The sequence below is a fragment of the Ambystoma mexicanum genome, chromosome 6q (assembly GCF_040938575.1).
Source record: "Ambystoma mexicanum isolate Mex_15411 chromosome 6q, UKY_AmexF1_1, whole genome shotgun sequence".
Lineage (NCBI taxonomy): Eukaryota > Metazoa > Chordata > Amphibia > Caudata > Ambystomatidae > Ambystoma > Ambystoma mexicanum.
Window position 1 is genome coordinate 1,098,141,592 of NC_090937.1, and position 24,105 is coordinate 1,098,165,696.

Genomic DNA, 24,105 nt, shown 5'->3' on the forward strand with positions numbered 1-24,105 from the left:
TGTGTCTCTCACAAATTTGGAGAAGTATTCAAGCCTCTCCTTACTTAAAGTAGGACATATTAATAATAAGTGCTTTGTGGTTTCAACTAAACCTTCATTGTTACAAAAGCGACAACTTTTCTGATTGTCAAGTATTAGATTACGTATTAAGCGGATTTCATTCATGTGCAGAATGTTAAACCTAAGTCACATCATACTGTTTCTCAAATGACGTGATGGGTATTGAACAAGTTATCTCTCTGGCGCAGGGTGCCATTTCCATACGGATACAGTTTGGTAATATAACCTGGAATTTAGTATTACTGCGTTATTATTGACCCAATCGAATGCTTTGATCAACTTCTTAACTTTCAGAGGTTTTTCAATTAGACATTTCATTGTAACTCCAATACTTGCAAATATATTTTCCACATCGCTTTTCAGGTTCGACATGAATGGTTCCGACACATTGTCATTACATATACAATATAATGAATTACATTCACTTAATACACATTTCCTGTATAGTGCTGTTTTCTTGCAGTCCATCAGGCTTTTCAGGGAGCAGAGTCCAAACTCATACCAATTTAATTCAATTGGAATGCATTTAGGCAGAAAGAACAATACCTTCCTCCATATAACTGCCTCAATAGTTCTTAAATATGTAGCCATATTTTCTGCTAAAAATTCAAACCCATATGCAAGTCTGGGCATCACCTTCATAATGTAGAAATCCCTACAAGTTGCCATAGTGAACTTTACAAATTTTGTCTCAGTGACCCGTATTTGCCTTGCTGCCTCAATTGCCTTCATTTTTAGGCTACTTTTCATAAAGCTTTTGGTCATTGAGCTGGAAAAAGAAAATCCCAAGTAACGGATCGCTTTATGGAGATTAATTCTTGCACCCTTAACTAGCCACGTTGGCTTCGCACATTTCTTATTGGTGTTACCCAAGTTTATTATTATTGTTTTTTGTTATTTACAGCCTCAAGTCATTTATACATTTTGTAAAAGTGTCAATCAATCTTTGTAAACCAATCTTCGTTTTATCAAAAAGCAGAAAATCATCTGCATAAGCTACTCATTTTACTGCAGTTGTGCCCAGTTTAGGTGCTACTAATCCACTTGCAGAAAACACTTCACGAGCACCAGAGACATATAGGTTGAATAGCATAGCAGCTAGTGAGCAGCCTTGCTTTAATCCATTCTTTGCTTTTATCTCTTTTGACATCAGACCATCGAAACCCAACCTCACTTTCATCACAGTGTTGGAGTATAGATGTATCAATATGTCCAATAGCCCTTTATCGATATTCAATGAAATAAGCGTTTGCCAAAGTATGTGTCTGTCTACCATATCAAACGCGGAAGACAGATCCATTGATGCAGCGTAGAGAGGAAGTTGACCAAAACTCTGAGCATTAACTTGCAGAATAAAAACAAGAAGACCCCCAGCGTCTGTTCCCATCCCCTTTCTAAATCCAAATTGTCCAGTATCTAGAATTCCTTTCTCATCAATCCAATATGTTAAACGTTCTAGCACCAATTAAGCAAATATTTTTGCCTCCACATTCATAAGTGAAATCGGACGGTAATTTGTGGGATTGAGACTGTTACCTTTTTTTCAATATTAGAATAATGTACGATAATTTCCATGAGATAGGTATTCTCTTTGTGTTGATCACATTTGTAAATAATAAACTGAGTATCTGTGACCATAAATAAACGTTCTGCTTAAAGGTTACATATGACAAGTTATTCGGCCCAGGTGTATATGATGATTTCATTTTTCGAATACATCTAGCTATGTTATCAATAGATACATCAAGCACCCATTCTGTTGAAACATAGGCCTGAACCAGCCAAGGCTTTAAGGAGGACTCAAAATGATCACACCATACTGTTTCAGTTATAGGATTTATGGTTATTTGAGCTTGAGACACCTCAGTACTTTAATTAGAGTCCAATAGTTGCTTGAATTATTTTCTTTCATGGCTGCGAGCATGGCCTCGCTGTCATTTTGTTGTTGGGCTGCCCGGTTCTGGTTCCTCCAGTTCTTGTACCATTGGCGACACCTTCTAACCTCCTCCTTGATTTCTAACTCAGTTAAGTTTCGCTTCTTCATATCTCTTAATTCTTTGTTCAATAATGATCTATGCTCTTTTACAGCTAGATCAAAAACGTGTCTATGCCTTATACCCTTGGATGCTTCAGGCCTTAGTGGTTCATGGAATCTAAACGAGATTGTCTCCAGCATTACTCCAAAAAGCTCAACTGAATACAATTCCATTTTTGATTCCAGTGATCTATGGTTAAAATCTTGCATCATCAAATTGTTCATTTTAACAATTGGCATTCCATTTAACTCTATTCCCTCTCACATTTATAGTGACTGGTGCGCAAAACACATTATGATCACCTGACTGTTTTTTGAGCATGAGATTAATTGATAACACTGCATGATCACTATGTGTATTAACTTGAACATTCATATTTTTGATATTATTGATTTGTGAATTTACAAACATATAATCTATAGTAGATTACATTCCACATGCCCTCCATGGAGGTTTGTCATTAAACTGCTTCACCAAGCCCCAGGTTCTGGCAAATAATAGCCATAGGGCACCTCTATATTTTTTATTGCCACTTTTGGTTCCATGAACATTGGGTGAGGTTAGAGCCCACTCAATCTCGCAGTAGGTTTGGCTACAATCTGCATTTAGGTCTCCAGCCACAATGATTGATCACTTTGACTTTAAATCCAACCGTTCTTCAATCATGATATTAAGTTCCTCAATCAATTTTTCGAACATCATATCCGAACAATCAGCATTATTCCAATAGATGTTTACCAACATTAAAGCTTCTATACCATTCCTTGTTTTAACATTAAAAGTGGCAATTACTGCAGAGGAATTCCATTGTTTTTCAGATAACAAGGTGATTTCCTGATTATTTCGAAATGCTAATACCATCCTCTTGAAGGCCGTCCTCTAGTGGTACAAATGGCAGTGAGACTTAGTAATACATAGCCGTTCCAAATAAGTTGTTCACAAGCCCAGGAATCCTGAATCAAAACAAAATCGTAAGCTTCCAAGTGAACTACATACATTATTATTCAGTACTAAATGTGTATGACGTCTAGAGTTCCAAGACACTATATTATAGTGTTCAATATTGCTAAAGAGAGTTATTTGTGATTCTTAACTGAGATATAGAGTCTCTTAATGACTCTGTGAGGGTTTGCATTTCATACATCTCCTTTAAAGTAGTTCCCTCGTCATGAGTCAATGTTTTGCCTTCTAAGCCTGCATCTTTACTATACATGTTCGTTGGGTATTTGGTAGCCTGCGACACTTCCCCCCCCATCGTGGGTCTTGATAAGTACTTACGTCAAACCCGAGCTTCTTTAAGGAGCTGGCTTCTTTAAGAATTAACGTGTGCACTAATGGATAAGGGATCAGCAGTCGCACGTAATCATATCTTCGTGGATGAATAAAGTCCACTAATTTAATGTCAGATGAAGAGATTAGGCTTAGTTCAGCTATTTCACCAAATAGACTTAATATATAAGGTCGATTCAGCGAATATGGTCCTTCTGTATCAAGTACATATTGTAACGTCGAGCTCGGTTCATTTAAGAGCTTTGGACGTAATAGATATTCTTCATGATGTTCATTTGAAAATGTATGACTCTTTTTCTCTCGGGTCAAGTTTCCATTACTATGTACCTCGCTTACCGCTTGGTACTCTCTTATATCGCTAAGCCTCTTTTCCTCCATCAGTGTTGACCTCATGTCGACTGTCCCCAACTTATTGCCGGCACTATCATTGCCAGCCTTTAAGGCATTGGGCCACATTTTATTCATGTTCTCTTTAGCTGTAGATACCTCCCATCAATTTTCTGGCTCAAAATGTCTTTTATCACTGATCGAACAAAAGTCTCAGAGAGAAGCAGGTTCTCAGACGGCAACCTGAGAACATTCCGTTCATTTAATTATTAAACTGTAGATTATATGATAACTTATATATTTTGTACATAACGTAAGCCTGAGTTCACCCACACTGTGTTCTTACTAGAATCTTTCTGGGGATCAGCTGTTCAATTGTCCCATTGACCTTGGGTAAAGTACACTGCACAGTGATTGCTCTGCTCCCTGTGTTTGTCCTCATGTACAGAGTTTCTGATCGAGGCGTTCACCTTCTTGTTCAACACATACACTAAAAGCACATTTGCTTCTAGAAGCTTTAGTTCTTTCTAGTTTTTGTATTGCATAATGCATAGCTCTCAACTAACACACCTCTCGTGGGTGTCACCTCCCCCTGACCCCCCCATGGAATCGTTCATTCACCTGCTAAGCCCTTAACCTGCTAAGCCCTTAACCTGTCCATACTATTCAATGGGCTCTCACCTGCCAAAAGGGAAATCTTCTGTTTTCACCCGCCTTGGGAACAGAAAAGTCTGAGACGTATGCATAATATGATCCAAGAAAATAATTTTAAAAAATTACAGGTGAAATCTCTCCACTTGGAATGATAACTGCAGTTAGCATTTAACAGAACATATGTTTTACTGCATTATTTATCTAAGATTCGCAGAGCAAAATGGGCACCTGGAAAAATAGCTGTCCAAATCTTGCAAAATCTCCAACAGGTGCAGTACAACACAGAGTACCCAACTCAAAATGGCACCTGCGTGGATGCACAACTCCGTATCTCCATTATGGCAAACACTGACCAATAAACACACATTTTACAAACCATCCATGAATGACACAAACTTGTGCTTAACTGTCAAGAACATTAAATGCAGAGGAGGACAAGGCTAGTATCTTACGGATTTTGAAGGGCAGACAGTTTTCGGCGCTGTTTCACAAACGTTCTTAGAGGCAATTAAAGAGAAAATGTGTGTGGTGTAAAGAGATTCTGTAAATGTACGTGCCTCCTGTGTGGACATAAACTTTTTAACACAAGAAAATGAAACTAGAAGTAAAGCAAGGAAGATGGGAGTATTGCTAAGTGGGTGAATTCGATTGCTACAAAGACATTAGTGCAGAAGTCAGGTCAGAGATTTGAATCCCAGAGTCAATTCAGCCTGGCATTCTCCAGGGGCTGATAAAACAAGTTCCACTGAGTGGGGATGTGTCCCCTGGTTTGTCGGTGTGGGTGCCTAGCTCTGCAGAAAAGAAAGATCGTGTTGTGGAGTCCCCTTTCAATGTCTTTTCTGTCTCTTCTAGCCCGCCACTTTGAACGCTCCACTGTGAGAAGCAGGTCGTTTAAAAAGCTAAACAGAGCTTTCAGCGCTCTTCGACGAACAAAAAGCGGAGGTGCGGTGGTCAACCCGCTGAACAGAGACCGGGACAGAGAGAACCCAACGTATCCAAATTCCATCGATGAAGGTTTCCATCTACAGCCTCTTGCCTCTTGTGCTTGCTTTTGATTTAAGACATGTTATCATGAATTTGATTTGCCTTTTTTACTAGCTTAAAAATTCCAAAGGCTCTAAAGTTCATTGAAAACTCATAAAAGCTGATTTTTGTGTGTAAAAATATGTTTACTCTAGTGTAGGTTGATCAGTTGTCAACCTTATGTTCTCAACACCAAATCTCACTCACTGCACCAAGTACCTCTGCATCACCCTCAAGGCTCTCCACATTGGAAACCCAGCATGCCTCACAAACACACGTACCCCTCTCACTAGGAACGGCCCACAGGTTCTTCCATAAATGCCCTCCATTCCATCCTAAGGCACAAGCTCTAATGCGTGTTAGGCCTGTCCGTCAGAGCGGCCGTCCCTGCCTCTTGGACTCCTTCCTACACCACTTCAGAACTACTATGATCAGGTGACATTCAGGACATGCCTGAGGAGTAGTCTTCAACACCCACAACCAACATTAAAGCTGCTCCTCCATGTCGCCCTCACACAGAAAATTACAAATCCAACCACTCATGCCACAGCAATGCACCTATCAGAGTGTAAGAGTAAACAAAGGTGCTCATTACGAGTTTGGCGGTAGTTCGGCAGAATTACCACCAAACAGAAATACAGTTACAGCCACTTGGTCCTTTGGGTTTACACAGGATTACAAGTGGTGGTAAGTGGTGCAACTCCCCATTTCTTGGAGCCCATAGGCCTTCACGCGGATTTCGATGGAATTAATACCAGCAGTAATTACACCAAGTTTGCTGATTTTTCAGCGGCAAGGCTGGAGATAAAGCCTCCACTTCAAGGCCAAATTTGGGATATGGCGGAGTGGTGAAAGAAACTCGGGATATGGCGGAGTGGTGAAAGTGGTGCTAATTCCGTTGCCACCGCTTTTTTTACTGCTCTGCCAAACTGGGAATGAGCCCCATAGTCTTTTAAATGATGAAGTTGACAAGGACAGTGACAACGTGCTGGGGAACATACACCAACATTAAAATGGGCATTTAAGATATTAGTCCCATTGAGGAAAGAGTGAAAGTATTGGTGATCAGCATAGCTGAGTTTGGGGTCACCAGCTTGTGCTGGGACTTGCAACATAAAAGTAATAAAAATGGATGGTCTCAAATAAGCATCTATGCTTTTTAGGGCACAAGGGGAAGCTGGGGGCATTTTCATCCTAGCAGGGCTTGTTGGGTTAAAGCGACCCAGCAGGTGTAGAAGGGGATTTTCTGTTTTTATAAATCTCCCCCTTCACCCAGAAAAGCATGCATCAAAAGAACTTGATTCGAACAATGTTGTACATTATACATGCTGTTTATTCTCACACCACCAAAGATTAATGTTTCCACGCTCGAAGTGGAATATCTGTGCCTCTAAAGCACAGTTGTATATGATCACTAGCGCACAGAGTATCTGTGCCTCTAGCGCACACGTGTACATGCTCATTAGCCCACAAAATATCTATGCATCTAAAATACACTTGCATATATGTCCCCAGCCCACGGAATGCCCGTGCCTCTAAAATACAGTTGTACATGCTCACTAGCCCACGGAATATCTGTGCATCTAAAATACACTTGTATATTCCCCCAGAACACGGAATGTTCGTGCCTCTAAAATAGACTTGTATATGCTCATTAGCCCACAGAATATCTGTGCCTCTAAAATATACTTGTATATGCTCACTAGCCCATGGAATATCTGTGCCTCTAAAATAGACTTGTATATGCTCACTAGCCCACAGAATATCTGTGCCTCTAAAATAGACTTGTATATGCTCACTAGCCGACGGAATATCTGTGCCTCTAAAATACACTTCTATATAACCCCAGCCAACGGAATGTCCGTGCCTCTAAAATACACTTGTAAATGCTCACTAGCCCACAGACTATCTGTGCTTCTAAAACACATGTGAGCACCTGGAGACCATGAAAAATGGCAGCTGGGTGCGGTATAAGTCCCAATAACATTAACATAACTTGTGTACATGCTGACTAGCCCACAGATTAGCTGTGCCTCTAAAATACACTTGTACATGCCCACTAGCCCACGGAACGTTAGCCCATGGAGCACTAGCTCAGGGAATATCTGTGCTTCTAAAATACACTTCTCTATGTTCACTATCTCAAGTCTAGCAAGAAATGTATCTGGGCCTGTCCAGTTTTGACTGAAACCCAGTAACCTCAATTTGAACAGAAAATGTCCAATTGGACTGGACCCAATATATCACTTAACCGCTCAGCAGCATGCCTTAGCCCTTCATCCGGCCAAGGGCTTTATACTGAGTATATTATATTGGCTAATGGTAAAACCTGTTACTCACAGTGCTGCAAAGCAGCAATTACTGTGGTAGGAAGCACTAAATGTCAAGAACACTCTAATGCGTATTTGCACATTTGCTCAAATGGTAACTGTTGAATCAATTTCTGCAGAAACAGGCATTGCTTTCATCACTTATTTGTATTCCATGTGAGAGAATGATTGCAGCACAATCTGCCTTATTTATAATGCCTTCACGGTCTCGGCTAATAAGATTCAAACCAATGTAAGATCAATACCCCAATAGGCAAACCACGTATCATGAATGGGATTAAAAAGACTGTTTTGGAGTGTGGACAGATACAGCTTCATGAGCCTTCAACTCTATATCCACTGAAGTGTTACAACCACATTTCTCTTTCAGTGATACCCCACCTCTACCACTTGATCCCAGATGGGGAGATTACCAGCATTAAGATCAACCGCACCGAGCCCAATGAAAGCCTTGCCATTCGGATCGTGGGCGGCAGCGAAACGCCTCTTGTTCACATCATCATACAGCACATTTACCGGGATGGTGCCATCGCCAAAGATGGACGGCTGCTGCCGGGAGATATGATACTGAAGGTGGGCACCTCCCTAACACACTCAGCTGGGGGGTCTTCTTAAGACTAAAGGTTGAACAGATTGTGTGTCTGAAACATTCACAGGTATTATAATTGTGTTTGCAGAAGTTTTGGACCACACTATTTTAGTAGCTGCCTGTTGTCTAGCCTGCTGCCCTGCAAGAGTGAGAGATGGAATGTACACAAGAGGTCAGGGGGTGTTGGTTGAGTGATTAGAATGAATGTTTCATGGTATGGCCGTTGGGCGCTGAGTTAGCATGAGTGATGCCGCTGGTGGGTGTCTCCTGTCCTTGGTGTAGCTTGAAGGCTTCTGAAGAACTGAACCTGATCACCTAAGGAGAAAGCCTTCCATCTCTGGTACCACGGCCTCCTGGGTTATCTGTACATTCCCAGAGCTGCGTTATTACACTGGCAACAAGCTGCATAGGAATCCAGAGGTGTGCTACAGGCGGCGAAGGCCCCGAAGGAGACCAAAAGTGAGGAGGTGACACCCACTGGCACCACCAGTGGCTTAAATATGAGCTGCGCCATTAGACGGGGATGCCTGTGAGTGAGGCATTTCCCAAGATGTAATGCAGTATTACTGCTCCCTTATAAAGTGAACTCCTCTACTACAAGCATTTGTAATGTGTGAGGCAGCACAGCACCGCAACCATATATGGTTATTTTGGATGACCTCGTACCAATAACTTTTAGTTGTAGTTCTTCCTCCTGGAAACTCCAACATGCTCCCTTTTCAGGGAGCAATTGGAGCATTGAATGATCACTTATGCACAATTGCGATTGATGCCCAGCACTGATTTGGAAAGAAGAGCCATTTCTGATGAAATTGTGTCTCAGCCAGGGAGTATTTCCTATTAGTGAGAAGTGCAGTGTTGTGGTCTCAGAGGTGGCACACAGTAGCTGTGCAAGCCAGGACCCAAACTGTTGCAGTTTTGGGGCTTAGCACTAAAACCAACAGCACCATGAGGTACATCTCAAAAAGCACTATGGACTGTGAGATCATTTCAGATTAAAAAATGGTGTTCTCATTTTTATTATGATATATATATTTTAAAAAAACATATAACCCTTTATCAAAAACACACGCAATGTTTGCAAAAAGACATCCAATTAAAGTGTTCAGGGGGTTAGTAAAGGGCAGTGTGCTAAAGTGCAAATAAATTAACATTCTTCAAATGTCATGATCATGTTCTTTGACTCAATTTAAAATAAATGTTAAAAAATGTTAAAAGAATTAGACCAGTCTTCATTCACATTATACTATATAATATCAACTCCAAACTTGGTCACCAGTGTGAACATCTACTCGCTGGCCTCTCCAAAACTTATAAACATTGTTGACACATTGTGTTTCGGCCACACGACAGAGGATACTGTCACCTCTATATGTTCTCAGGTGACAGCGAGCAGCGCTTCACTTAACATATCCCAGAAAGAAGCAGACATGTCAGGTGGAAGCTGTGAGAGATGAATGAACCAAGAGGAAGTGTTTGCGATAAGGAAAATGACGTGAACACACTTCTCTGGTTGACCATGGGAGAAACGAAAGATGCCAAAATGAGCTATCTCAAACATCGCTTACTCAGCGAAATCTCTAGAAACCTGTATTTATGAACAAATCCTGTAACGTGTAGAAAGCACAAAGTATAATATGGGTGATGTACACCCCAAAGGAAAAACGCAAAAAAGGTAACCTGTCTCTACTGTCTGGGGTAAGAGACAGAATATGTGTGCAAGAAAAAGAGAGAGGAGGAAATATATTCAAACAAAATGCTCCAGGTGACTCTCTCCTATTTGTTACCAAAGTTAAGTCCTGAAAAAATTGACCCAATGGCATAAACATAAAATCATATCACCAGTTGTCTAAAAAAGCACATTTACATATAAATACCCACTATCAACAATGAGGATACACAAATCACAATACATACAACAAATATGCCTAATAACAAGACAATTCTAAAAATCACAATTTATACGAGGACAACAACTGAATTTTTGATAGTCCAGTTTGTGTATCAAAAACAATCAACCCAACATGTTTCTGTCCCTAACGCCAATATGGTGGGACATTATTCAGGGGCTATCCACTGTAGATCTTTCGTAATGTTTTTGATACTTGTATCGTGGGAATGCTGCTCTCCACTCTTTTAGACGAAGGGAGAGGAATTCTAACACTGCACCCAAGGGTAAAGAAAAACAAAAAGAGAGACACAGTCTCCCAACTACCATTTACATATAAATTCATCAATATACACCACAAGCAAACAATTAAGGTTTACTCTGGTGACAGCTTGTAAAACCACAAACTTCATAAAGGGTATCTGCTCATTATGCATGGTGATGCCCATGTTGCGTCAAGTTAATTCATGAGTCCTACTTCTTTGGACGTATTTGTTTGATTACGGCCATCATTGGCCACTGCACACCACTATAAAATACACAAAACAAACAAGCATTCCGTCCTCAATAGGGGGGAAGCGGTCAGCATGCACCTCCCATCCCATAGTCTAGTTATATCCTGGCATGAGGCTGTACTTACGTAGCACACATATCTTGTGCAAGACAGTCCTCTGCATCTCTCACTGTTACCTTGGGATTGCAAGGAAACGTCCTCTCAGGTCTCACTTAATTGGCTGATTGCCTTTTTTGTTTTCCCTTGACCCTTCCCGTCTGTTCTGTAGCTATTGGGACATAAAAGAAACACTTTCAGTCATTATTTTCAAATAATCATGCATTTCGTCACCTAAAGCCCTCGCTACACTATGGTCCTTGTTGGGGGAGTGAGAGGAGTTCTCATGCAACGTTAAGTCCCCACCTCATGGGGCGTTAGATGATGATCTGAGCCTGGCTTGTTCCACAGCACATATAGCGAAAGCGGTAGGCAATTAAACCGTCCCTTCTTTAAAGTAGCTTTTAGTTTTGCTATCCTTTCTTTCAAAAGGCCATTTAATTTCTCACAAAATCCATTTGCTAGCAGATAAGATGAAGCAAACTTGTGTTTAATGCCTAATAGCAGAACTATATTTTCAAATAGCTAATTTACAAAGTGTGGTCCATTATCGGACTGCAAAATCTCACACACATCCCAGCTTAGAAATACTTTGCGCACAAGGAATTTGGCGACACACGCAGCATCAGGGTGCCTGCATGGACCCACCTCGATCCATCTTGAAAAGAGATATACTACAACTAACTTATATCTATAACCATTAGAAGTCTTCAGCATATCTACATAATCGATGTGTAGATGTTGGAATGATCCATTTGGTCTGGGAATTACTCCTCTCACTGTTTGCAAAGTATGGCCTGCAGTACATTTCTGGCAAACAATACAGTTTATGATGAAGTGTGCCACATGTTCAAATAGGTTTAGTACAAACCATTGGTCTGCAATAGCAGTAGCAAGATTCTCTTGAGTCACATGCCTGGGTAGTGAAGGTGTTCCAATGCTACCCTCAATAATGCTGGAGGCATAACTGGTTTTCCAGTGCTGTCCTTTCTCCAAATTGCCTCAGTAGGGGATAAAGAACATCCCCGTTTTCTTCCAATACTCTTTCTTCCTGTGATGCTCGTCCTAGTATTTCAATTAACTGCACAATGGATGTCATATTAAATCCTTCCTTAACCAACATCCATTGCCTAGTTGCCTGCTTTATATTCTTTACTTCACTCTCAAATGTGGTTGGGTAATAGGCTGCTAAATCTGCAGCTTCGTTTATGTGACAGATTAAATCGGTTCTCTTTGAATGGGCAGCATATTTTACAAACACTAGGGGCTCTGGGAAACTCAACGCTTCAATACGTTTTTCTAATAATCCTGCATGTTGCACTGGCATGCCGTCTGCGTGAAATAAAACCCCTCCTTTTCCATCATGACCAGCCTGAATGTACAGTTGACGTCACATAGGCGAAGTCAGAGTACGCCATCACTTCCTCATTCTCAAAGCTTCACAGTGCGTCAATAAGTGCAGCTAATTCTGCAACCTGTGCGTAAGAATTTGGGGGCAATCTCCTACTAATCATTACCTCAAATGTATCCTCTCCGTTAAGCTTTACCACTGACAATCCTGAATATCACTCCCCCCTCTTTTGGTCAATTACCGATGGCCCATAAATGAAGACCTCTTCCCCCTTCCCTGGAACATTTTCTCTAACTTGGCCAATTTCATCATCACACTCGGTATACGTTGTACAATCATGCATATCATCATCTTCTCCCACTGGTTCAGCTATAAACATTGCTGGATTCACTGAGCTACACCTGACAATTTTCATTGCAGGGTGTGAGATAATTACCTCATACTCTGATGCTCTTTGTGTGGTCAATGTGCTTTTGGGGTTTTCCAAAATTGTGAATAATGCATGTTCTACTAACAATGTCACTGAACACTCCATGGTCATGCTTGAGGCTTTTTCGATTGCAAAGGCAGCTGCTGCCAAAGATTGCTCACAGGGATAGTGTCCTTTCATGACTGGATCTATGATCCCACTTTAATAAGCCAATGGTTTTTGACCATGTGCTAATGTCCTCCGTGTGATCACTGCTGTCACAACTTCTCCATTTGAATGAGAGAATAAGTAAAATGATTCACTGTAATTTGGATTCCGTAACACAGGGGCTTTGCTGATCGTCTTTTTTAATTCATGACATCCGTCAGTCATCTCTTCTGCCCATATTAGTTTATTTTTTGTCATCTGTGCCTCGTTAAATCCTTTAAAAGTTGTCAAATATATGTACTGTAATCAAAGACCTAGGCCCTGCAATAATTGCATAAGCATAAAACTGGTTGCATTTGTCTCACTGTTATTGGCTGTTCAGTCCTCATAATAGCCTCTGCTCTTTCAGCCCTCACTTTTCTCCCTTCATGTGAGATCAACTGCACTATATACAATACTTCTTGGCAATATTGTAATTTCTCCTTATCCACTGTTCACCCTTTCTCTGCCAGTATAGTCATAGGTTTGACAGAGTCTTCTCTGCATCTTTCTTCTGTCTCACTGCACCCTAAAATGTCTTCAACATATTGAATTATGGTACTTTCAAGTTGAACATTACCCAAGTCCATCTGAAGGACTCTATTAAAAATTGATGGGGACTCACAGAACCCCTGAGGCAAACTAGTATGTTTCAGACAAATCGTTCTATATGAAAAGGAAGTCAAGTCTTGTGAGTCTTCATGAAGGGGACATGAGAAAGATTTTTTTTTTAAATCTACAACAGTAAAATACTTTGCTTTCGATGGGATATTACACAATATTGTCACAGGATTTGGAACTAAAAGGAAATTCTGCTTCTACTATATTGATTAGGGGTCGCAAGTCCTAGATGAATCGCCACAAACACCATTCATTTTCTGACAGTGTACATGGCTGTGTTACACAGGGAATCAGATGGGACCAAAATGCCTTGTTTTATTAAAGCGAGTATGGTTTCGAATATACCTTCATCCACTTCTCTAGATATGGGATACTGTTTTGCACATGGCAGAATTGCTCTTGGTTTGAGCTTTATCTTTACTGCTCCCACTCCTTTCAGTAAACCCACATCATATGGACTTGTAGTCCACAAGATACTTGATACTTTTTTCCAAGTCTTCCTGAAAAAATGGCGGTTTCTTTTTTACCAATGCTATTATCTGCAGTATTTCTACATTCTCTACTTTAATCCAATAAGTAGGATTTATGAAAAATACTACCCCTCATTCGAATAGTCGTCCCTAAATAGCTCCTCATCTGTCAACATGTATCCTTCATCAAGGGCTATCACCATTCTCCATCCCCTTCCCTCATCGTCTATCCCATGCAGCATCACCTGTTCTTATCTTACTATTGCTGCTTCTAGTTCGAAAGGGATAATTTGCCCTTCCTCGTCATCCATAGGAATCTCTGGCCTGAACAAAAAAATCTGGTATCCTCAATAGCTTGCCGATCAATTTAGGCAACCATGATAATAAGATAGTCACTCCATACAAAAACACTTCCACATCTAGAGGTACTCTGCGTAGAGATTTCTTTCCTGTGAATGCTACTATGAGCTCCCTCACATTTACATAATCTATTCCTGGAGTCGAACACACTATCCCTTCGTCAGTAAAAGATATTGTCATGTTAAGATTCATCATCAAATCACACCCTAGTATGCTTACCAGCGTTTGTCTAGAGTATAAAAATGGCATACACATGTTGTGTTCACCTATAGCAATTGGTAATTCGTCTGTAAATGGAACTAACTCAATTGCCCCAGAAAATCCCAGCACATTTGTGACAGCACTTGACATTGGATATTTTCCTTCATGGACACAGGAATGAGTTGCTCGAGTGTCCACAAGAAATGAAAACGTCTTGCCTCCTATCGTCACCTTGACCCTTGGTTTCTCTCTGGGGTCCGGTGTTACAGATAGCACTGAACACATCAGGTCCTTCTGTGGGCTGTCCTATTGTGGATATAAATCCATCCCCATACCTGTGAAAAGAATTTCCTCCCACCACAGTCATATTCCCTGATTTGGGTGTCGCTACTTGCGTGGCTCCCGTATCCATAGGCCATTGCAATACACCTGCCTGTTGCAGTGGAATATATTGTACTTGTATCGGTGCCTGTTGCATCTGCATAGGTACTTGCTGTTGTTGCCCTTGTGGCGACTGCAGCTGCATAGGGACTTGTTGTATTTGCTGTGCTTGCAATGCCTATGTCTGAGTTTGCGTGTGATCTTGGGCATAATATCCTTGTGAATCTATATTATACTATGGAGCATATCCCATCCCCCCTCTTGGAGATCGCCAATTCTGTTGCTGCATGCCTCCCCTGCTTCTGCATACTCTAGCTAAAAGTCCTAATTTACTGCAGCTCCAACTTTGTGTTGGCTGTCAGTCATTAAATCTTCCCCTTCCTTGACGGTTTTGAAATCCACCTCGTCCTCCTCCTTGCAGCCCATTCCCTCTGTCTTGGCATATGCCACATTATTCTGCAGTGGTAACTGCACTGTTTGTGCTTTTGCTCCCTCATTGTTTGACAATACCGCTCCTTCTATGGCGTATTTTGGTCATCTTTTCTGCACCAGCTTCGCTTCTTCCCGTTTTCTACCCTCTGCTTTCTTTTTGTGTTTCTCCCTTAAAATTCTACATTAATGCACAGTTGCCAATTGAATCTCTGGCCAATTCTTTGCTTCCATTCCTACCTTTTTCTTGCACCGGCTCTGGCAGCCCTTGACATAAAATGTGGTAAAATAATGCTACCGTCTTGTCCTGTGATTCATGCATTTCCAAATCCCACCTGTCCTGATTCTCCTGAATAAAGGCAATGGGGTCTTCCATTTCTCCCAATTTCCCAGTCATTATTTCCCTAATATCCAATGTATAAGGATACTGTACTCTGATCACCATACATCTGCTCTACAATTATTAAATGGCGATCTATCGTGCACTATGTTTTGTGCAATGACTTTCAGGTAGCCTGCTCTTTTCCAAACATCGTCAGCTCTCTCCCCTAGGATGGTTTATAATAGGCACTTGCTGATGCCTATTGCTAAAGTTGCTCCTGGCGTTCTTTTTTCTAGTTCAGTAATCTAATTTCCTGCACCCAAAGTTAAACTTGGTAGTGTACACTTTAAATTCTCCTTTTCTCCTTATCCATTTGAGGCCACAGTATATATTGTGGTCGACCTCCACCCCCTTTCTCTAATAGGCGGGAATTGTGACAATCCTGATACATAATCATAGCCGCCCATGCTCCTTGTTTTCCAAGCCGTGTTGTTCTCGTCCGTTTGTCTCCATCCTGGCAATGCCCTTATTTTGCTTATATAAGGTGGGGATGTATCCCTATACTGCGCGATCGTGCTTGCGGTCATTCAATATATGGTGTAGGTTCTGGTGTTTTTTCTATGGGGTCTTCTAAATCTGACCATTTTACCCCTTAATCTCCGTTCGATTGCCTTGAAAATCTGCATGCGCCCTCTCATTCCCCTCTCTTTCTTCATCTGACATCATTATGCCCCAGCTCGTGTGGCTGTTATCTTCTACATCGTCAAGATCTAGCCTGCTTAAGGACATTGCTCTATGATCGTCTTTACTGACGTCCCTTGACTTACCTTCAGTTCCATTTGGTCAGGAACTTTCAGTATTCCCTTGAGTCTCATATTTTTCTCTGTCCCTCATTTGCCTATATAATTTCCCAAGCCTTTGCTGTATTTCTTCTGTATCCTGCCCACCTTTTTGCGGCTGTTGTGACCCTCTTTCTTCTTCCAATCATTTTTGTGCTTCTATAGGCACTATGTTTCTGTTGCATGAATATTCTATTTCATGATCTGTTAATCCCCTACTCCTGTTCATTTCTTCCTTTCTTCTCCTTAATTCCCTTAACTCCCCTTCCCCTCGCCTTCGTTGCAACCTACATACTTTCAATCTTTGGGCTTCTACCTCTTTTTGTTTCTGCTCTTCCAATCTCGCCTCCTCTTTTCTCATCTCACACGTTTTCCTTTCCTCACTTTGCTCACATTCTTTGTCCCTTTCTTCTTTGTATATTCTCTCTTCTTCTTTCTCTTTCTTCTTGCTCTTCCCTTCCCTCTGTTTCCCGTACTCCATTAATGCCCTTCGCGTCTAGTTTGAGCAATATTTGTCCTCCCACCCATTCATTCTGTACTATTGTCATGCCCTTAGCTGTATCCTTTGTCTCCTTCGGTCTTTCTCTCTATCGCTGTCTGTTTGTTTTTTGTCTTTCTTTTCTCTTATCATGCTGTTTATCTTCATATCGTGTTGATATATTTTTTCATTCTTTCCTCCCGCTCTCTTCTGAGTTGTATACACTGTTACAAGCAGGGGGGCTCCTAAATTGGATTAACATACTCCGCTGCTTCCTTCAATTCCTTTAAAGGATAAAATCCTTTTTCTTCAACTTTTACATCTTGCTTTTCAGGAGGTAAAATAGGGGCTGAAGAGTTTACATCTTCTCCTTTATTCCGAGTAAGCAGCCACTCCAGAGTTCTAGAATTACCAATCTTTTCTCCAACTTCTTTCCTTTATGAGTGACATGTAAGTATGTCATCATGTGACGTAAAACCGGTTTTGATAATGGACTCTCTTGAGGCCACGACATAATAGTTACGCCCTTGACACATTCAGAATGAAATTTCCTCATTTTGGCTGTATATCTCCGCAATGTTCTGCATAGGTGTAAAATAGGTGTGTCTTCCATGGTGACAAGTCAATTCAGACTGTCAATACTTAACCCAGTCTGTTGTTCTTCTTTCTATGTTTATTAAATATCTTGTTTTAATCTTTGTGAGCAAGCACCATCAATCGCCGCTCATAATGTGGGAATCAAAATATTTTGAAAACATTTGCACAACTGTTCTTCTTACTCCTTCGTTAACACTTTCTATCAATTATTTTTATATCGTTCTTGGTATCTTAATGTTCCCTTCTTTATTTGTATATCAATTTCATTTAATTTTAACCTTTTGATTGAGGTCAATCTTTGTTTTAAAAAGTGTATTAAAATCACATTTATTTATTTTTACTGTTGTTTTATATCCATCAGTTCAAACATACAGACCTCTTTACAGAGACAAATTATAGCCCATACACGTGTGCACTTTCAATATGTGTCCCTACGTACGCCTTCCTTTACTATTCTCAGTAAATGGATCTCATCTCTTATTGACATCCATCTATGAGTTTAATACGTGCCCTTCCTATTTGGCTTTATGCCTCAGGAATCCCTTTACACTACTATATGGAGTCATGGTGTGTATTCTTTCCTTTCCTTATGGGCCTGTGAAATCGAGGTATCCCTTCTCTTGTTTATAATACCTAATAATTCAGTTTCTCTTTCTATATATATATATATATATATATTTTCAACACACCATAATACAATCCCTTCCCCCTTTATCTTGTACCATATTTGATGGTCTACTCACATCTGCTATTCAGCTCCAGTCCCTCGGCATCGACTCTCACAATCAACCAGTTCGCCTTCAGTTTGTGGGGCGCCTGCAGAGACCAGACAGGAATTTAATCAAAGGGGGACCGCCAAACCGGATCTTGAACATGTGCTTTATTATGCTCAGCTCTCCACAGGAAACTCTGCGATCATCTTGCTAATGGTAGGAGCCAGCGATTGTCCGGGGTCTGGATCTGGGTCTAGATCTATGTTGAAGGATCGAAACCATCCTCTGCTACCAAATGTGCTCTAGCACATTGAAGTGTTTTCTATGTGCTAGATGCAATTAGCAGTAAATATCACAGACCAAATAACCAGACAGACCAAAGGAAGATGGTAAAGTACAGAAAGCAGGGTGATATGATAGCTATCAAAGTAGATGCTCAATGTTCACACATAATTTTGCTCGTACAGAGTTTATATACGTTCACATTGGTCATTTATGACATCATCCTACATAGCATTTCATAACACCTATCGCCGGGAAGGACTGGATAGGGGGAACATATCTACTTATAGAATTGCACATGGGTTAATATCTCATTGGCTGCCCCTTGTCTGTAGTAAACGCCCTCAGCTATTTCTGCGTACGTTACATACTGATTATAGCAGAGATTATGGCAGCGGGCTAATAACTGCAACATTGTGGATGAAAGTGGGTGGCAGGCCTTTTGATTTGTTGGCAACCCTATCCAACCTTGGACTTTCGGCTCCTTAGCAGCACGTGAACAGAACGAAGCCTAGGTGTTCAAGCTGTGTCAACTTGTTCTCTTGTTTTCCCAATTAGTCCATTGCATTTCATCGACCTGATCCTTAGCCAAGGTCTGTTGTTTGTATCTGAACTCGTAGTCTGGTCACTGTTCTGGGACAATCGAGAAAGTGTGAGCACACCACTATCTTAACTCAAGCTCTAATGAATAGCCTTTGTTTTGAGTTCTTCATCACGTGCTGGGAGACCACGATTATGTCCATTTCAGCCTCACTATTACTGCTATTTGATTTTATTAAACAGGGTGTAATTTCCCCCTCGGGCCTTTAGAGATTTGCTCGCTCCACCTCACATAGGCTTTTGCCTTCATATTTGTTCAATACTTGGCATCTGCAATTGCCCTTGTCCCTCCTAATCTTAGCAGAAATATATCTTACGCACATGATCTGCTCATTCGACTCCCTTTGTGCTTTGCAACATCCCTCAAAATAGCCTTCTTGACTTCAGGCCAACGTACTCCCTTATTCTGCAGTCAATTTGAAATCCTAGGCTCGTATTTTGAGGTAGTTTGGTGGATTCTTTAACATGGGTCATCATCCATTTTCTTCCAATGGCCGTCCTAAACTTTATGTATATACCTCTTTTCAGCAAGCTTCTATGTGCTTTTTCTACCTTGCAAGTTACTTCAGCTTCTTATGTGCACGATTACTTCATTTTTAGGTACATGTTTCTCTTCGGGCTTCAGTTACATTGTCAGTCTTAAGTATTTTCATATTGTTTCAACATAGGTTTATATATCTTCTTCATGACATCATTCTGTTGTCGTCAGCCTTTTACTTAGCGTTCATCCATGATTCCCATATCTGCATTCTGGCACTTTGACAGTGGGCATCCTTCTTGGTGGCTTCCACTGTCTCAACATGAGGGTATCTTCTGAATGGCTGTCTGAGTGCATAGCGTCTTTCATACAAGTATGGTATGGACATGTCACAAACTTGTGCATGGGTTCCCAATTGTAGCTCTTTGTCTGCTACTCCAATAAGACGGTGGCGAGGGGGCAGGCACTAGAGAAGAGGCATCCACCTGCTCCTCTACAAGCCTAATTGAAACAATTCAATTTACAAGACTGCACAGATCTCCCTCACCACTAACCCTACTAAAAACCTTCAACTTTCCTACAAATCCACCTGTCTACCACCAAATACAATACACACATACCCCTACCACAGCACAAACCAGAAATTACACATCAACTAGCACACCCCTCTGTAATCTCACTTAACCCAATACACTAAATCTCCAGCACTACACCAGAGACACAGAAAACAATCCCCTATAGACTCACACACTAAAACAGCACCTAACCCATACCATCTAGGAGCAAGACCAACGCACACTGATATTTGTTTCCCAAACTGAAGCTACCAAGAGCATAACAAACGGCTCTCTTGTGCTATACCTCTCCCTCTCACTAACTAATCTTCCCCAACCCTCCTTCGTTTTCAGATCCCCCTGAACGCCTGGAGACCATGAAAATTGCAGTGGTGTGTGGTATAAATCTCAATAACATGAATAAATAGAATAACAGTATTTTTGCCTTAACCAAAATTGGTAAGACACACAGGTTAGAATTATTAACAGACACTTCGCTAACGTTTCACTTGGATCTTTTGCGATTTGTTCTTACCTTGAAGGGATCTTAAGGTGGATATTTTCTCGAATTCATTGTTGTTGCTCTTTGTTTAGATGATTTTTGCTGAGCTCTTAAGTTTCCCGTGCCATGTGTGAGAGGCCATACAGTTCTGTTTTTTGCTTGGAATGTTGGGACTTGTAGTTTTCCTGCATTTCAAATGGGAAAGAAAAAACTACAAGTCCCAAAATCCAAAGGGGGGAAACGGGACTGGGTGGGCTTCTCATGCATAGCCATGGTAAACTCGAGAGCTCTGTATTTGTGTTTCATTGTTTAATATATTCATAAAATGATATGGTACGTAAGGGTCCTCTTAACATGTTTCTGTATTGTGGCAAACTCTATCATTACTAGATTTGCATCCACTTGTGTGTGGGTTTAAATCCTTAAATAAAAACTGCTAAAAAGCAATAAGGGAAATACTCAGAACTGGTCTACTGTTGGGCCACCTAATCCAGGTACGTTGCTGAATGGATTGCTTAGGGTGCCTTCCAGTACTGGTCACTGGGCCGGATTATTCCGGATCTGGAAAAAAAATTCTCCCCGGATCTGGGATGCTGAAAATATGTTTGCACCCTCAGGTATTTCAGGGTTCTTGCCCTGCTTAAATGTTTCAGAGAGTTATTGTATTCCTGACCTGTATTTTACTGAGACAGAATTCAAACCCAAGACGCCAAGAACAGAGTCGCGTCACTTAGCCACAAGGCCACCTGAAAGTCAGATTAGGGTGCCTATGAAATTGCTTTTTAGAATAGTAATATGTGGAAAACATTTAATTACAGTTTGTTTTGGTTTCAAAGTGTGCACCATTTACAATTTGCTATGAGAATTGTAGAACATTCAATGCTACTCTCATGGGCTATTTTCCTGGGGCTCATGATTAACCTCTCCTGAAAAGGCACATTTTAATTTGTGTTTGGGGGTGGTTGAGAATGTCGCCCCCCTCTCTGTGCCCCCCACGTCACTGGTGGTATCCCCCAGAAAATCCTTTCCGTTTCCACCACTGGTGCCTTCTGATCACTTCGGAGTCTTTTCTCAGCTAGTTTTGTTTCCTTTCAGGTGAACGGTATTGACATCAGCAGCGTTCCACACAGCTTTGCTCTGGCGGTTTTGAAACAGCCCTGCCTGGTCCTGAGGCTGACGGTACTTCGAGAGCAGCGATATCGCTGTAGGAACAATGGATTTATCTCAGATGGGCTTTCCACCAATGAAACGCTTCATATCACGCTGAACAAAGGCTGCCAGGATGTGCAGCTGGGAATCAAGCTGGTCCGCAGGCCTGATGGGGGAGTGGTCATTTTCAGCTTGCAGGAAGGCGGTGTGGCTGCCAGGGACCGGCAACTTCAGGAGAACGACAGGGTCTTAGCTATCAATGGACACGACCTGCGGCATGGGACGCCAGAGAGCGCAGCTCTGCTCATACAGGTGGGTCACAGGCTTTGTTTGTTTGTTTGTTTGATTATTTATCATGCGCGCCAGACCCTAGGGTATCAGGGCGCATGAAGTAAGAGGTCATGAAGCTTGGTACAGAGGTTACAATGGTATAGCTTTGAAAATAGTACGTGCTTCGTCATATACTAGAATTACCTGTACAGTCAGGAGGCTCTTCCCTTGCTTTCTCAGTGGCAGTTTGAAGTATTGTCCTTGTCTACAAATGTTCTTATCTTCAAATGTTCTTATGTGATAATTAGTTTTATGAATCATAACTCAAAGTTTTCACCCACACACTACCCAGACCTTTGCTTCATTCGGTGCTGCCGCCCCCCCTCCCCCAACCCACCAATCTCATGGTCAAGAAAAAACAAAGAAGGCAGGGCAGTGCCAAGAACTCCGTCACAGACTGCTCCCAGCCAGAGCTGGAGCCAGGCAGACAATATTACCTGCCCCCTCCTTCTGTAGAGCACCGGCATCTGACACATCAGCTAAAAGCTCTCTGAGAAACATTAATGCAAGCCATCACAAAGCTTCCCTTTCTTGCTCTTTGTTGGAGACCTCCAGCCAACAGCTAAGTGCACACAGACTTGCCTCTTCACTTAAGCAAAGCATGGCAATGGAAAAGCAGTCTCTCACCAGAGAAGCTGCCAAAGAAAGATAGCTCCCGCATTAAGCACTCCCCCCTGACACCCGAAAAGCATGTTATCCTTCTGAGGTCGATACATTGAGTACCATTAAACAGGTAATAAGGAGCACTGTTATCAGAGCTGAGTAATCTGGCATGAAGCACTACATACGAATATTATACTAGTGCCTCAATGCTAATGAAAAGTACACACTGGCAGAGGTTGTCAGGAGAAAAGCAGGAGTGAGGACTTTTGTGAGGGGCATCCAGCCCTACAGATAAGGAGTATATCAGCCACTTCAATCCCTAAAAATAAGCAAATGCTCCCAAAAATTTAAAAATAGGGAGTAGAAATACTGCCAACAAAAAAATAGGAAACAGACACATAGAGCCTTGTGCCCCGGCTCTCCCCCCACGCAAATCCATAGATATGTATGGACCAGAAGTGCTTGTACTATCAAAGGAAGAAACTACTATTATAACTGCCTGATTGAAAGAAGTAAACGTGTATCTTTTAATGTGCATGAATAACTAGGTGCAAAGAAACAATTATAACAAAAACATTTCAGTTCAAACATTTTTACACGCTTATAAGGAATATTCCCATTGGGAATTGGACACACATTTTTACTCCCTAAAAAAAATCATGTCACTCCCAACTTAAAAAAATACTGATTAAAATACTCCCATTTGCAAATCTTATCTGGAACACTGGGGGCATCCTTCAAGGATGTCCTAATAACTTTTCGCAGACTTCCCCAACCCTGCCTTCATCTCTTTCCAGAGAGGATGTGAAGTTGTGTCAAAGGAAATACTTGAAATAATGCATAAGCCAGTACAAAAAAGAGCTCAGAGGTCAGCATAATCATTTCAACATTTGATTTAATTGGTCTGCTGCTAACATTTGCGCAGCATCAGTTCCGTACTCCGTGACTCACGTGCCCTGTAGAAAGGAATTAAAAACACTCTAAACCAGCAATGGACTGTTTCATTCACTGCTATGAACCACTGAGATTCATGCCATTTCAGCCAAAGGGAACGAGTTAAAACTAAAAGGGGTGTGTACGTAAAAAGCTGCACCCATCAGCTCGGAGGTGACTCAGCTAAGTGCTTACTCATCATCACTACGCTACACGACGTTGGGTAAAGTGTTCACACACTGGCACACACTCGTTGCTCAGAATCACTGGAGCTAAACAGTTTCAATTTCCCCATGAAGTCTGTGCCTGCTCCTTAATCTAATAATGCTGCAGGGCGAGTGTGTGGTGTATAGATTTTCATGGCAAATTAACATTTATTATGGTATATTTCGGGTTTAGCGGTTACCGGGACAGCGGTATGGTTGGCAACTTTCTAACACAATTTTGCGGGACACTTTCACGCACATCGATGACGTCACAACATCATTA

General features: G+C 41.3%; 1 protein-coding gene across 3 annotated transcripts in view; it reads left to right on the top strand.

Annotated features, from left to right (window-relative positions):
* The window catches only part of LNX1 (ligand of numb-protein X 1), a 399,406-nt gene that overhangs the window by 298,152 nt on the left and 77,149 nt on the right, over positions 1-24,105 (top strand). For all 3 annotated transcript variants that reach the window (XM_069631653.1, XM_069631654.1, XM_069631655.1), the window contains 3 exons: positions 5,220-5,381; positions 8,091-8,293; positions 21,697-22,062. In XM_069631653.1, the coding sequence (XP_069487754.1) occupies positions 5,220-5,381; positions 8,091-8,293; positions 21,697-22,062 (731 nt within the window). The remainder of the gene's footprint in view (positions 1-5,219; positions 5,382-8,090; positions 8,294-21,696; positions 22,063-24,105) is intronic.